General features: G+C 41.2%; 1 protein-coding gene across 5 annotated transcripts in view; it reads right to left on the bottom strand.

Moving 5' to 3' along the window:
* Window positions 1-467: 467 nt before the first annotated feature.
* The window catches only part of ESYT3 (extended synaptotagmin 3), a 35,209-nt gene continuing 22,882 nt past the window's right edge, over window positions 468-12,794 (bottom strand). For 3 of the 5 annotated variants that reach the window (XM_040480292.1, XM_040480295.1, XM_040480293.1), the window contains 6 exons: window positions 11,155-11,651; window positions 10,418-10,516; window positions 9,748-9,879; window positions 2,174-2,279; window positions 1,094-1,143; window positions 468-744 (listed from right to left, as the gene is read on the bottom strand). In XM_040480292.1, the coding sequence (XP_040336226.1) occupies window positions 708-744; window positions 1,094-1,143; window positions 2,174-2,279; window positions 9,748-9,879; window positions 10,418-10,516; window positions 11,155-11,651 (921 nt within the window). In that variant the 3' untranslated portion in view covers window positions 468-707. Of the gene's footprint in view, window positions 745-1,093; window positions 1,144-2,173; window positions 2,280-9,747; window positions 9,880-10,373; window positions 10,517-11,154; window positions 11,652-12,794 lie in introns of those variants that run through there. The other 2 variants (XM_040480294.1, XM_040480296.1) reach the window with 2 other exon arrangements.

Raw genomic sequence — 12,794 nt, 5'->3', positions numbered from 1 at the left:
CCAACACTCCGCAGCAGGCTCTAGTGCTCTGCCCTTGGAGAGCAGATGTAGAGGCAAGTTTGGGATTTGGTTTGCTTTTTTCCTATGGAAGTGACGCCTCCTGCTGGAGTTTGGTCCTGAGCCATCCCACGCTGGAGTATTGAACTGAGGGTATTTAGGTATACCACTATAACATTGTGGTCATCGGAAAAGTACATTTCAGTTCTAAAGTAGATACAGGGACAAATTTCCAGGCAGCACAGTACCAGAGGTGGCAGTCAGAAGGGCACAGGTAGTGTTGGCTTTTGGCACTTTTGGTGTGGGTCCCTTTTTATTCCTATAAAAGAAGCCTCTTTAGTCAGTCGCTTCCCAGGAATATTGGTAGCTGCTCCAGGAACAGACCTCCTTTTCCCCCTATGCCTGAGACAGGACCCTTGTGACAAGTCCCACGTTGTATGTAATTACCCACACACACAAAAAATCACCACTGAGATTCCTAATAATTTATTAGGCACGAATACCTCATTTCTTTTTGGATTTGAACAATTAAATCCAACTGAGAGAGTAGTTCTTGCTTTTGCATATGTTGACCTCTTCCTAGTATTATCCAGTCATGCACTTAAATTTCACACGAAAATGTATGTATATATTTTCAAATGGCTGTTCTGATTTAAATTACAAAATATACATATGTACACATTTTAATATAAAGCTGGTAAGGGTGCTCATCAACTTCGGGGCTGTCCATCTGGAGTCAGCTCATACCTGTAAGACAGTCAGGTTGGACTTGCATTAGTATGAGAGCGTGCTGTGGTGGGCAGTGGCAGAAAGGCAGCCTTGTCTAGCCTGCCTGGGCCCCTGTGGGACAGCAGAACCCGTCTCTCTGTAAGGAGACCAGGCAGGGTTAAGGCGAGAACTTAAAGAGGTCTGTTGGGCAAGTGAGATCTGCAAGCAGGGAAAGCCTGAAGTACAAGTCTAATCTGTCTCTCTCCTTGATAAGCAAAGAAGCTGACATGTCCTGAAAAGGGAAGAACTTTGGAGAGAATATGCACAACTGTCTGAGACGGTGTCTTGAGTACCAGATTAATGTGATAAAATGAAAGGGCTCACTTACCAATGTGAGAAGCCCATAATCAGATCCTCTTTTGATAAGTCGATCAGTACCTAAACAAACACAAGTAATCAGTTTCCTTCCAAAAATTGCATCGAGTGGAAACCTATTGGCACAAACGGAATTGATCATAAAAAGGGCTTCCTTGGGCTTCAGTTTTGAGCAGGGGCCCTTTTTCCTTTGGCTCTCAACATTGTACTGTCCTTCTGGAGAGGTTCTGACAATGACCTCAGTGTCCTGAGAAGAGGACAACTGCTGTTTGGAGTTAAACCTCAGAATTTACATGGGGCACCTGGGTGGCTCAGTCAGTTAAGCATACGACTCTAGATTTGGGGTCAGGTCATGATCTTGCAGTTTGTGAGTTCAGGCCCTGCATTGGGCTCCATGCTGGCAGTGTGGAGCCTACCTGGGATTCTCTCTCTCTTAAATAAAACTTTGAAAAAAGAATTTATCAATGTTACTGAACGGGAGAAAAACTTGCCTTTACTCATGAACTGATCATAATTTTAAGCAAGACACCATAGTTGCCTCAACTGTAAAAGTGAGGATATTACCTCCATCATAGAAGTGGGCTTTTCAAAACATGATTATAGGAAGATGTTTATTGAAATACAACTGCAAAGTATTAACAAACATCCTTCTTTTTTGTGTCTCCTTGGCATCTCCCTAAAGATTATATTTACTGTACTTCTACTTTAAAATCTCATCTCCGCAAAAATCTTGACGTAATGAGACCCAAGCCTTCACAGGATGCTGTATTTATCAAAACAATACTTAATACATGTTCAGATACTTGTGCAATGATGAATTTAGATAGATTCTCCAGCTTGTTAAAAGCGTTGATCATATTTACACATCTAATACTTTTAGAAACATTACACACACATACATAAACACACACAAAATAAAAATAACCTTCTAATGAGGCTCTCCCCTCCTTGAACCCAGGTCTAATAACCAGATGATCCAATCAGAATTTCTGCAAGGGTGTTCCACCAATGAACAGTTAGAGTGCCGGGGCGGGGGCGGCGCCCCGGGGGGCGCTGTTGGGAACAGAGTATCAGGAGTCCCTCTTGTACTTACTTTTCCCAGTTCCTTCCTTCTGTGTGAGCCAAGTGGCCTACTGTTTTTCACTGCGACATCTAGTGACCTCTTCTTTACTTCTTCCATGGGAACAAAAAATTCAAATCTTAAAGAAGCAAAAAGTCAAAGTGAGATTTACATATTTTAATCATTTTTGTTTGATCTATTTTCCTACTTTTAAAACCGAAGCCTATTCAGGGGAGCATCCAGAACAGTGTTGGTTCATAACAGATATTCAGTGCATCATTATGACATAATCTCTGTCGTGTGCTAATCAAAAGCCCTGGAAGCATCAAGAGGCTGTTTGCCTCTCTGGGAAGTGCCTCGGACTACTGTGCTTTGGGATTTGCTTCGGACTTTCTCTGAGCTTGCCCTGTCTCTCTTTACCTGCCCCTTCTCTCTCAGCAGTGCCTGTTCATAGGCCCACCTCAACCCTGTTTTTTCTGACCAGCTAAGGACTAGGATGCTAAATACTTAGGTCTCTTGGAGTTTCATGAAAAATAGTGGCCTTTCTTCTGTCTGTGGAGCAAGGCAGAGGAATCTTTTTGTATAAGCTTTGTCATGTACTCACAAAAGGTTACTGGCCTCCTTACTTGTAGATATTTATTCTTTTTTTTTTTTGAGGTAAAGTAACATTAGTTTCACATGTATAACATGATTTTATATGTGTATATATTGCAAAATGATCACAAGTCAACATCCATCACTACACAGTTAATAATCTGTTTTCTCATGGTGAGAACTTTAAAGATCCATTCTCCTAGCTACTTTCTAAAATGTAATATAGCATTATTAAATATGGTCACCATGCTGTACATAATATCCCCATGACTTCATTTTATAAGTGGAAATTTGTTCCTTTTGACCCCCTTCACCCATCTCCACCCCACCACCCCCTGCCACCTACCACCAATCTATCAATGAGCTTGGCAGTTTTTGGATTTTTGGTATCTTTTATGGATTTTTTTTTGTTTTGTTTTAGATTCCACATGTAAGTGAGATCATTCAATAAGAATCTTTGTCTGACTTATTTCAGTTAGCATAACACCCTCATGGTCCATCCATGTTTTCACAAATGGCAAGATTTCATTTTTTTTTTTACAGCAGAATATTTCATTGTGTGTATGTGTATGTACACACACACATACACATCTTCTTTATCCATTCATCCACCATTGGACACTTAGGTTGCTTCCATGTCTTGGCTATTGTAAACAGTGTTGTAGTGAACATGAGGGTACATATATGTTTTTGAATTTTCTTTGGCTAAAGTCCTAGAAGTAGAATTGCTGGGTTGTAGGGTAGTTCTATTTTCAATTTTTTGAGGAACCTCCATATTGTTTTCCACAGTGGCTGCACCAGTTTGCATTCCCACCAACAGTGCACAAGGGTTCCCCTTTCTTCACATCTTTGCCAACTCTTGGTAATAGTCATTCTAACAGGTATAAGGTGATATCTCATTATTGTTTTGATTCCCATTTCTCTGAGGATTAATGATATGGAGCACCTTTTTATGTATCTTTTGGTCATCTGTGTATCTTCTTTGGAAAAATGTTGAGGTTCTCTGCCTATTTTTAAATCAGACTTTTTGGGTTTTTTGCTATTATAGGAGTTCTTTGTATATTTTGAATATTAACACCTCATCAGATAAATGGTTTGTAAATATTTTCTCCCATTCAGTAGGTTGCCTCTTTGTTTTGTTGACCATTTCCTTTGCTGTGCAAAAACTTTTCAGTTTGATGTAGTTGCACTTAATTTTGTTTTTGTTGCCTTTGCTTTTGGTGTCAAATGCAAAAAATGATAACCAAGACCAGTGTCAGGGAGTTTATTGCCTATATTTTCTTCTAGGAGTTTCATGGTTTCAGGTCCTACATTACATTAAGTCTTTAATCCATATTAAGTTTACTTTTGTGTATGATGTGAGATTGTGGCCCAGTTTCATTCATTTACATGTGGCTGTCCAGTTTTCCCAACACCGTTTACTGAAGAAACAGTCCTTTCCTCATTGTATAAGTTGTATTAATTGACATTGTCATGTTAGTCAACCATCTAGATGTGGATTTGTTTCTGCGCTGTTTTGTTCCATTAATCTTTGTGCCTGTTTTTTATGCCAATACCATACTGTTTGATTACCATAGCGTTGTAATAGAGTTTGAAATCAAAGTAGTATAATGCCTCCAGCTTTGTTCTTTCTTAAGATTGCTTTGGTTTCTCGTGGCTCCATACCAGTTTTAGGATTATCTGTTTTATTTGTGTGAAAAAAGCCATTGGAATTTTGAAAGGGATTGCATTAAATCTATAGATTGCTTTGGGTAGTATGGACATTTTAACATTAATTCTTCCATTCCTTGAGCAGGAACTATCTTTGTGTTGTGTTCAGTGTTTTTCATTAATGTCTTAGATTTTTCAATGCACTGATCTTTTACCTCTTTGGTTACATTTATTCCTAGGTATTTTATTCTTTTTGATGCAGCTGTAAATGGGACTGTTAATTTCTCTGATAATTCATTATTAGTGTACAGAAATGTACTGAATTTGTTGAATAGTTCTAATGGTTTTTTAGTGGAGTCTTTGGGGTTTTCTATAATGTTACGTCATCTATAAATAGTGACACTTTTACTTCTTCCTTTTCCATTTGGATACCTTTTGTTTTTCTTGCCTAATTGCTCTGACTAGGACTTCCAATACTAAAAAAGTGGCAAGGGTGGCCATCCTTGTCTTGTTCCTGACCTTAGAGAAAAAGCTTTCAGCTTCTCACTGCTGAGTATGATGTTGGTTGTGCGTTTGTCATCTATGGCCTTTATTATGTTGAGCTACATTCCCTCTATACCCACTCCGTTGACAGTTTTTATTTTTAGTGGATGTTGAGTTTTGTCACTTTTTTTTCCTTAATGTTTTTTATTTTGAGAGCGAGGGAGGGAGGGGCAGAGAGAATCCCAAGCAGGCTACATGCTGTCAGCACAGAGCCCAATCTCACAAACCATGAGATCATGACCCAAGCTGAAATCAAGAGTTAAACACTTAACCAACTAAGGAACCAAGGTACCCTGAATTTTGTCACATGTTTTATCTGCATCTGTTGAGATGAATGTATGATTTTTGTTAATGTGATGATTCACATTGATTGATTTGCAGATGGATGTTGAATCATCCTTGAATTCTGGGATTCCTACTTGATCATGGTGTGCCATCTTTTTAATATATTGTTGAATTCAGTGTTGTTTTTTAAGAGAGAATGTTATCTTTTTTATTAAACATTTAAGAGAATGTTACCTTTTTTATTAAAATTTTTTTTTAATGTTAGAGAGAGAGTGAGTGAGTGGGAGAGGGGCAGAGAGAGGGGCATTCAGAGTTGTTTTTTTATGTTTATTTTTGAGAGAGACAGAGAGAGAGAGAGAGACAGAGTGTGAGTGGGAGAGGGGCAGAGAGAGAGAGGGAGAGACAGTATCCAAGGCAGGGTCTAGGCTCTGAGCTGTCAGCACAGAGCCCAACATGGGGCTCAAACTCATGAACCATGAGATCATGACCTGAGCCTGAACATCAGACACTCAACCGACCGAGCCACCCAGGCTCCCTGAATTCAGCTTTCTAATATTTTGTTGAAGATTTTTGCATCAGTGTTCATCAGGGATATTGGTCTATAATTTTTTCTTATGATGTCCTTGTTCAGCTTTGGTGTCAGGGTAAATACTGGCCTTATAATAAGAGTTTGGAAGAGTTACCTCCTCTTCTATTTTTTTTGGAAGACTTTGAGAAGGATTTGTATTCTTGAGTGTTTGGTAGAATTCACTAGTGAATCCGTCTGGTCTTGGGAGGTTTTTTGTTTCTAATTCAATCTCTGTATTAATAATCAGTCTTGTTCAGATTTTCCATTCATTATTCAGTCTAGGTTGTATGTTTCTAGGAATTTACCCCTTTCTTCTAGGTTGTCAAATTTGTTAGCATATAATTTTAGTCTCATCCATTGTACTTCTGTGGTATCAGCTATAATGTCTCATCTTTAATTTCTGATTTTGTGTTTCCTTTTTTTGATGAATCTAGCCAATGGTTTGTCAAATTATCTTTTGAAAGAACCAGCTCTTGGTTTCATTGATCTTTTCTATTGTCTTAGTCTCTATCATTTCACTTATTTCTGCTCTGATCTTTCCTTTCTTCTGCTAACTTTGGGCTTTCTTCATTCTTTTCACAGTTCCTTGAGGTGTAAACTTAGGTAGTTTTTTGGAGATGATTATTATTTACTGATATAGGCATTTATCACTGTGAACTTTCCTCTTAGAATTGCTTTTGTTGCATTCTACAAATTTGGTAAGTTGTATTTTCATTTGTCTGAAGATATTTTTGATTTCTCTTTTGATTCCTTCTTTGACCTACTGATTGTTCAGTAGCATGGTATTTAATCTTTACATACTTGTGAATTTTCCGGTTTACTTCTTGTACTTGATTTCTTGTACTACTGTGGTCAAAGAAGATGTTTGATATAATTTCACTTTTCTAAAATTTATTAAGACTTATTTTGTGACCTACATATTATCTATTTTGGAGACAGTCCCATGGGCACTTGAAAAGAACGTATATTCTGCTTTTGGATGAAATGTTCTGTATATGTCTGTTAAATCCATGTGGTCTAACATGTCATTTAAGGCTGATATTTCCTTATTGATTCTCTGTCTGGATGATCTACCATTGAGGTAAGTGGGGTATTAAAGTCCCCTACCATTACCATATTGCTGTTTCTTCCTTTAGGTCTGTTAATATTTGCTCTATATATTTTGTTACTCCTAGGTTAGGTACATAAGTATTTACACATTTTAGATCCTTTTGTTGAAGTGACCTCTTTATCATTATGCAATGCTCACTTTTGTCTCTTATTACAGTCTTTATTTTCAAGTCCATTTTGTCTGATACAAGTATAGCCACCCCAGTTTTCTCTTGGTTTCCATTTGCTTAGAATATCTTTTTCCATCCCTTCACTATCAGTTTGTGTGTGAAGGGAGTCTTACACTTAGCCTGCATCTGAAGTGAGTCTCTTATAGGCAGCATATAGATGGGTCTTGTTTTTTTATCCTTTTAGCCACTCTGTGTCTTTTGATTGGAGAGATTAGTCAACTCATAAAGTAACCATTGGTAGTTCGTATTAATAGTACTTAATGTCATTTTGTTAATTCTTTTCTGGCTGTTCTATGACCACTAAGTGGTATACTTAGGTTATTTTTATGTTGTGTATATGTACTATAGGTTATTGCTTTGTGGTTACCCTGAGGCTTACATATAACAGTCTACTTTAAGCTGATAATATTTTTTTTTTAATTTTTTTTTCAACGTTTATTTTATTTATTTTTTGGGGGACAGAGAGAGACAGAGCATGAACAGGGGAGGGGCAGAGAGAGAGGGAGACACAGAATCGGAAACAGGCTCCAGGCTCTGAGCCATCAGCCCAAAGCCTGACGCAGGGCTCGAACTAACGGACCGCGAGATCGTGACCTGGTTGAAGTCGGACGCTTAACCGACTGCGCCACCCAGGCGCCCCTAAGCTGATAATATCTTAAGTTTGAAAGCATTCTAAAGCTCTACATTTTGACCACTCCCCCCACTCCACATTTTACATCTTTTTATATCTCTTAACTAGTTACTGTGGTGATAGTTGTTTTTCGTACTTTTAACCTTCATACTAGCTTTATAAGTGATTAATCCACTACCTTTACTATATATTTACCTTTACCAGTGAGATTTGTACTGTTCTATGTGTCCTTGTTACTAATTAGCGCCGTTTCTTTTCAGTTTACAGGGTCCCTTTAACATTTCTTTTAAGGCCAGTTCAGTGGTAATAACTTCTATCTTTCCAATTATTTATTTGTTTGTTTATTTACTCTTGTGAGATAGAGAAACACACAGAATCTGAAGCAGGCTTCAGGTGCAGAGCCTGACTTGGGGCTCGAACTTAAGAACCGTGAGTTTATGACCTGAGCTGAAGTCAGACACTTGACCAATTGAGCCACCCAGGCGCCCCCATCTCTCCAATTCTTAATGACAACTTTGCCAGGTAGAGTATTCTTGGTTAGTTTTTCTTTCAGCACTTTGTATCGTGTTAGTCCCTTCTGGCCTGCAGAGTTGCTGCTGAAAAATCCCGTCTAAAGGTGGTTCCCTTATATATAACAAGTTACTTTCGTCTTGCTGCTTTCAAGATTCTCCCCTTAACTTTTGACATTTTAATTATAACGTGTCTTAGTATAGGTCATGTACTCACAAGAGGCCTCTGGGCTCCTTACTTCTAGGTGTATTGTTAGGGTGGAGGCTGCTAAGTCTGCCCTCCAGATAATCCAGCCATATCTTGCTGGATCATATTTTGAGAGAGAATTACTAACAGATCAGGTTTGTCACAAAAGTCAGATGTCAAACCTCTCGTCCCTGTTCCTACATGGCAATTTTGAAATCCTTTTACAATTGTGTCAGAGCTGTCTTTGAGTACAAAGTCTGACTTGTGTGGCTCTAGAATATAGATGGTGCCTGGCATAACATGTTCAATAAATAATGACTAGATTCTCTCTCCCCCACATCCTTTCTTGGTACCACTGAACTCCCAAGTGAAGCTCTTAAAGGAACATACTAGTTCTTAGACATGGCCCAAAAAGCACTCAGTTCAACTCTTTTAAAATGAGTAATTATTGGGGCGCCTGGGTGGCGCAGTCGGTTAAGCGTCCGACTTCAGCCAGGTCACGATCTCGCGGTCCGTGAGTTCAAGCCCCGCGTCAGGCTCTGGGCTGATGGCTCAGAACCTGGAGCCTGTTTCTGATTCTGTGTCTCCCTCTCTCTCTGCCCCTCCCCCGTTCATGCTCTGTCTCTCTCTGTCCCAAAAATAAATAATAAAAAACGTTGAAAAAAAAATTAAAAAAAGAGTAATTATTAACCAAAATGAGAGGAAATCAGAATTATCAGGTATATTACCTTCCTAGGCTGGTTAGAAATGTCTTTTGTTAGGATCCTGATGCAGAAGGAAGCAAGGAGGAGATTTTGACTTGTGTACCTTGAGATCAACTTGAAGTCAAGAATATTTCACATAAGACTTGCCACACCAGGACCATCAAAAGCAAGAAATGTGATGAGAATCTGTCTACCAGTCTTGTATCCAAGGACATGAGTGGACAAGTCAGGGAAACATATCTATTTCACTTGACAACTATGCTTTGTTGCAGAAGGGAAGACAGGCCAAAGAGCTTGGAGCTTTGGAGGAAATTTTAGGTCCTTAGGTTCAAGGTATGTTTATTTTTAACTGCTACTTTAAGAGAGATTCCAAGAAATCCTCTTTGACCATATTTATATCCTTTTACTTCTAAAGAGGCTTCATTTAAAGAAAAAAAATATGGCACAGTTCATAATCAGGAACACTTTAGCCCCTATGGGCAAGAACAGATGGTAGCTGTTTTGCTTCAGTGCCCTGGCAGTCCTCTTCTCCCAGTCATGTCTAGAAAGTTCGTGAAGGCACACATGTGGCTGGCTTGCCAGGCCCACCACAGGCCCTCAACAAATACTTGAAGACCTGAGACAACACTCTAGGCAGGGCAGCTTGGTCCACTTACGTCTCATCGAACAGAGGTTCCAGGGTCTTCCTTTTCACTGAGGTTTTCTTACGACTTGCCCACCTCCTTTCTGGTAGCAAGTACACACGGACATAGGGATCAGCTCCACTGCTGGTGCAGGGTGTCAGGTTTCTGATTTGGTTTCAAAGACATTAAAGAAAGTTTTAAAATACTGAAAAGACTCATTTGGAGAAAGCTATACTAGCCATGGAGCTCTAGATGGCTTTGAGGACAAAAATGGCCTGTCGTCTAGATGACCAAACAGCAACAGGCTGCAGATTTGAAGGACAAAACATCAGACGCATGATTTCAAAAGCGTGTGTGTGTGTGTGTGTGTGTGTTTTAAAGTAGGGAGGAGAGCAGGTACGTTGCATCTAAAGGAAGTAGGAGATTCCTACTTGAGAGAAGGTACTGGCTCCAAGTCACCCCAGACAGTTTTGCAGGGGTTATGTCTGAACAAAGCCCTTGGCTCTGGAGCCCGTCAGCATCATTGAGGACTTGTCATTCACAGCAGGCAGCCTTCAGCCCTCCCTCCTTCCCCGTGTATTACTTGTCTACCTCAGCCATGCCACCGCCTCCCCACCCCCCACTGCCATTGCTCCAAGCGCCTTCACTCTTTTGTTCACCTGATGCTCCCAGAGGCCTCTTCCTGGCCCCAGCATCTCGTTACCTGCAGCCGCTGATGAGCACACTGAGGCAGCGCCGCAGACACACATAGCGCACCGTGAGCCGAATCTCACCCAGCCTCCGCTGCCGGAGATCCCCGCCTCTGTAAAGAAAGGGCTTGTCACGTCCCTTGCCATTACGGGTGTTGGCCTCTCCCCCAACCCCAACGACAGAAGCATGTCCTGCTTTAGGAACATAGAGCCCTGTGGGTTAATAAAATAGCTCTCAGGTTCTTTTTGGTCTGAAGTCCGTTCCATCCATTCACATTAATTATCCTACTTTACAGTAGGAAGGATATGAACCTTGGAGTGGGATCTGTTTCTATACCATGATTTCCTGTGAAACCTTGGGTAAGTTATTCGACTTTTATGATAGTAAATTGTATCTCGTAGGCTAATCGTGAAGATGGAATTAAATAACATGCTAAGCCCATGGTAAACACTTTATATAAATCCCACATTCTAAGCTCTCCATATCATCCTCGTACACTTGAGAATTCAGGATATATTTCTGCGGTAAGGAACCTTCACTAGAGCCCAGCACCTGTTTTACAGTTGGTATGCATTTGCTCTCTCTCTCCCCCCTTTCCCCTGTGTTTCTAGCATACCATGCTGCCTCTCACGAAGCCATTCTGAAAGACCAGAACTTTTGCAGCAAAGTAAGTTTGTGTCTACTATTCTATCCAGGGATGGATTTTTCATGCATGTCATTTTAGAATAGATTAAGCAGAGAGGTGCATACTCAGTGTTGAGGCTGATATCTGTCAGGTCAAAGCAGGAGGAGGCCAGGGAGTTCAGCGAGGACATGCTGGGAGTCAGCCTCTTGGGCGGCCACGCAAATGGGGAGACAGGGCATTTCATGGGTCTGGGTGACTTGATGGGCCCTGGAGAGTGTGGGCCTGGGACAGTCAGGAAGATGGTGGCCGTACTCTTCTTCTTCCCCATGGGCTCACAGAACCCTTTGGCACTGTCCTTGCCTTTGGGCTCTGGGCCTGTCTCTTGGGGTGTGGGCTCGGTGGCAACAGTAGTGGCACTGGTGGTTGTCATGGTGCTCTTGGAGGCTTCCTTGGTATCAGAAACAGGGTCTGGGGGGCATGGCAAATTTTCAGGGCCCCCTCCCTGGGATGGGGTTTTGGGGTCCTGGTTGGTGTCCACCTTCTTAACGAACAGAGGACCTTTCTTTAGGGCTTCAGGTCCTGTGTATGGGCTCCCCATCTCTCGTTCTTCCACACGCAGGAACTGCAAGCAGATGACAGGGTTATGGGCTGGGCCCCCCTATCCACCTTCTCCTCCTCTGCTCTCATCTTAACCTCTGGGAAATGGTTCCTTCCTGACTGCCCAATCCTCTGGATTCTACCTCCCACCCCCACAACCCCACACCATATCTTCCTTAATCTCTCTTTGCCCCTGGGTTCCTGTAACCAAATATTCTTTCTCCCTTATTCCTGCCTCAGTCATGAGTCTTCATGAAGACTCAGTCCTGCCCCCACTCAAACTGGCTGGTGGAGACCTAGCTCACTCTTACAACATGCACTGTTCCTCTACGCAGAGGACTCCCAGATCTACACCTCCAGTCCTCTACTGCCTTCTGGATGGGGTCCTTTCCAGCTGTCACCCTATTCACCACTGCTTTCCCTAGAACAGTTCCTGTCCACATATACCCCTGTGCTCCTACCACCAAAATTTCAGACCTCAGCAACTATGTTTCTTCCCCGTTAGTCATCAAGACTGTTCCTAGGGACTTCCATTTCTAGCAATGTGGTGGTCAAAATATTCTGAAAAATCTCATTAGGAATGTCTAATAAAATGAAACAAACATCCTTTTAAATGCGTTGCCAAATTCACAAGAAAGGAGGGAAAGCCCCTGGGGTGACTGAAAAACGAAGGCTAAGCTTTCCTAGGGTGGTTTATCAACCTTGAAAATTCAAGGGGTAAGGAGAAGAGGCCTCGGATCAATGTGAGGCTGGGAGTTGAAGTGGGAACCATGAAGGTGCGATCTCTAGGGGCAAAAAGTAGTCTAGGATAAACATTCCACCCCCCAGGAAAGACTGATAAGAAATATGTCTGTCTCAGCCTGTACTCTGGTGGGGGGAACTGAAGACTTTCCTGAGAATATGGCACCTTACAGGACTGTCTTATATGAATTTTGGTTCTTATTTTTACCTGTGGAATCTTGAAACCTAAAATTTTTAAAATAACCTAAGAATGGACCCTAGGTTTGTAATGCTCCCGAGGTGCTTGGTTATAGTAAAACGGAACCTCGCTGGAAGCAAACAGCTTCAGTCCAGGTCCCAGAACACTGAACGTATGTTTGCAACCCAAGTTACCAAGCACAGAAAACAGATACAACAACCGTCAAAATCTAACTCAAGATCTTAAGAT

The sequence above is a fragment of the Herpailurus yagouaroundi genome, unplaced genomic scaffold (genome assembly GCF_014898765.1).
Source record: "Herpailurus yagouaroundi ecotype Mexico unplaced genomic scaffold, PumYag 159, whole genome shotgun sequence".
Taxonomy (NCBI): Eukaryota; Metazoa; Chordata; class Mammalia; order Carnivora; family Felidae; genus Herpailurus; species Herpailurus yagouaroundi.
This window is presented reverse-complemented; position numbering and strand designations above follow the sequence as displayed.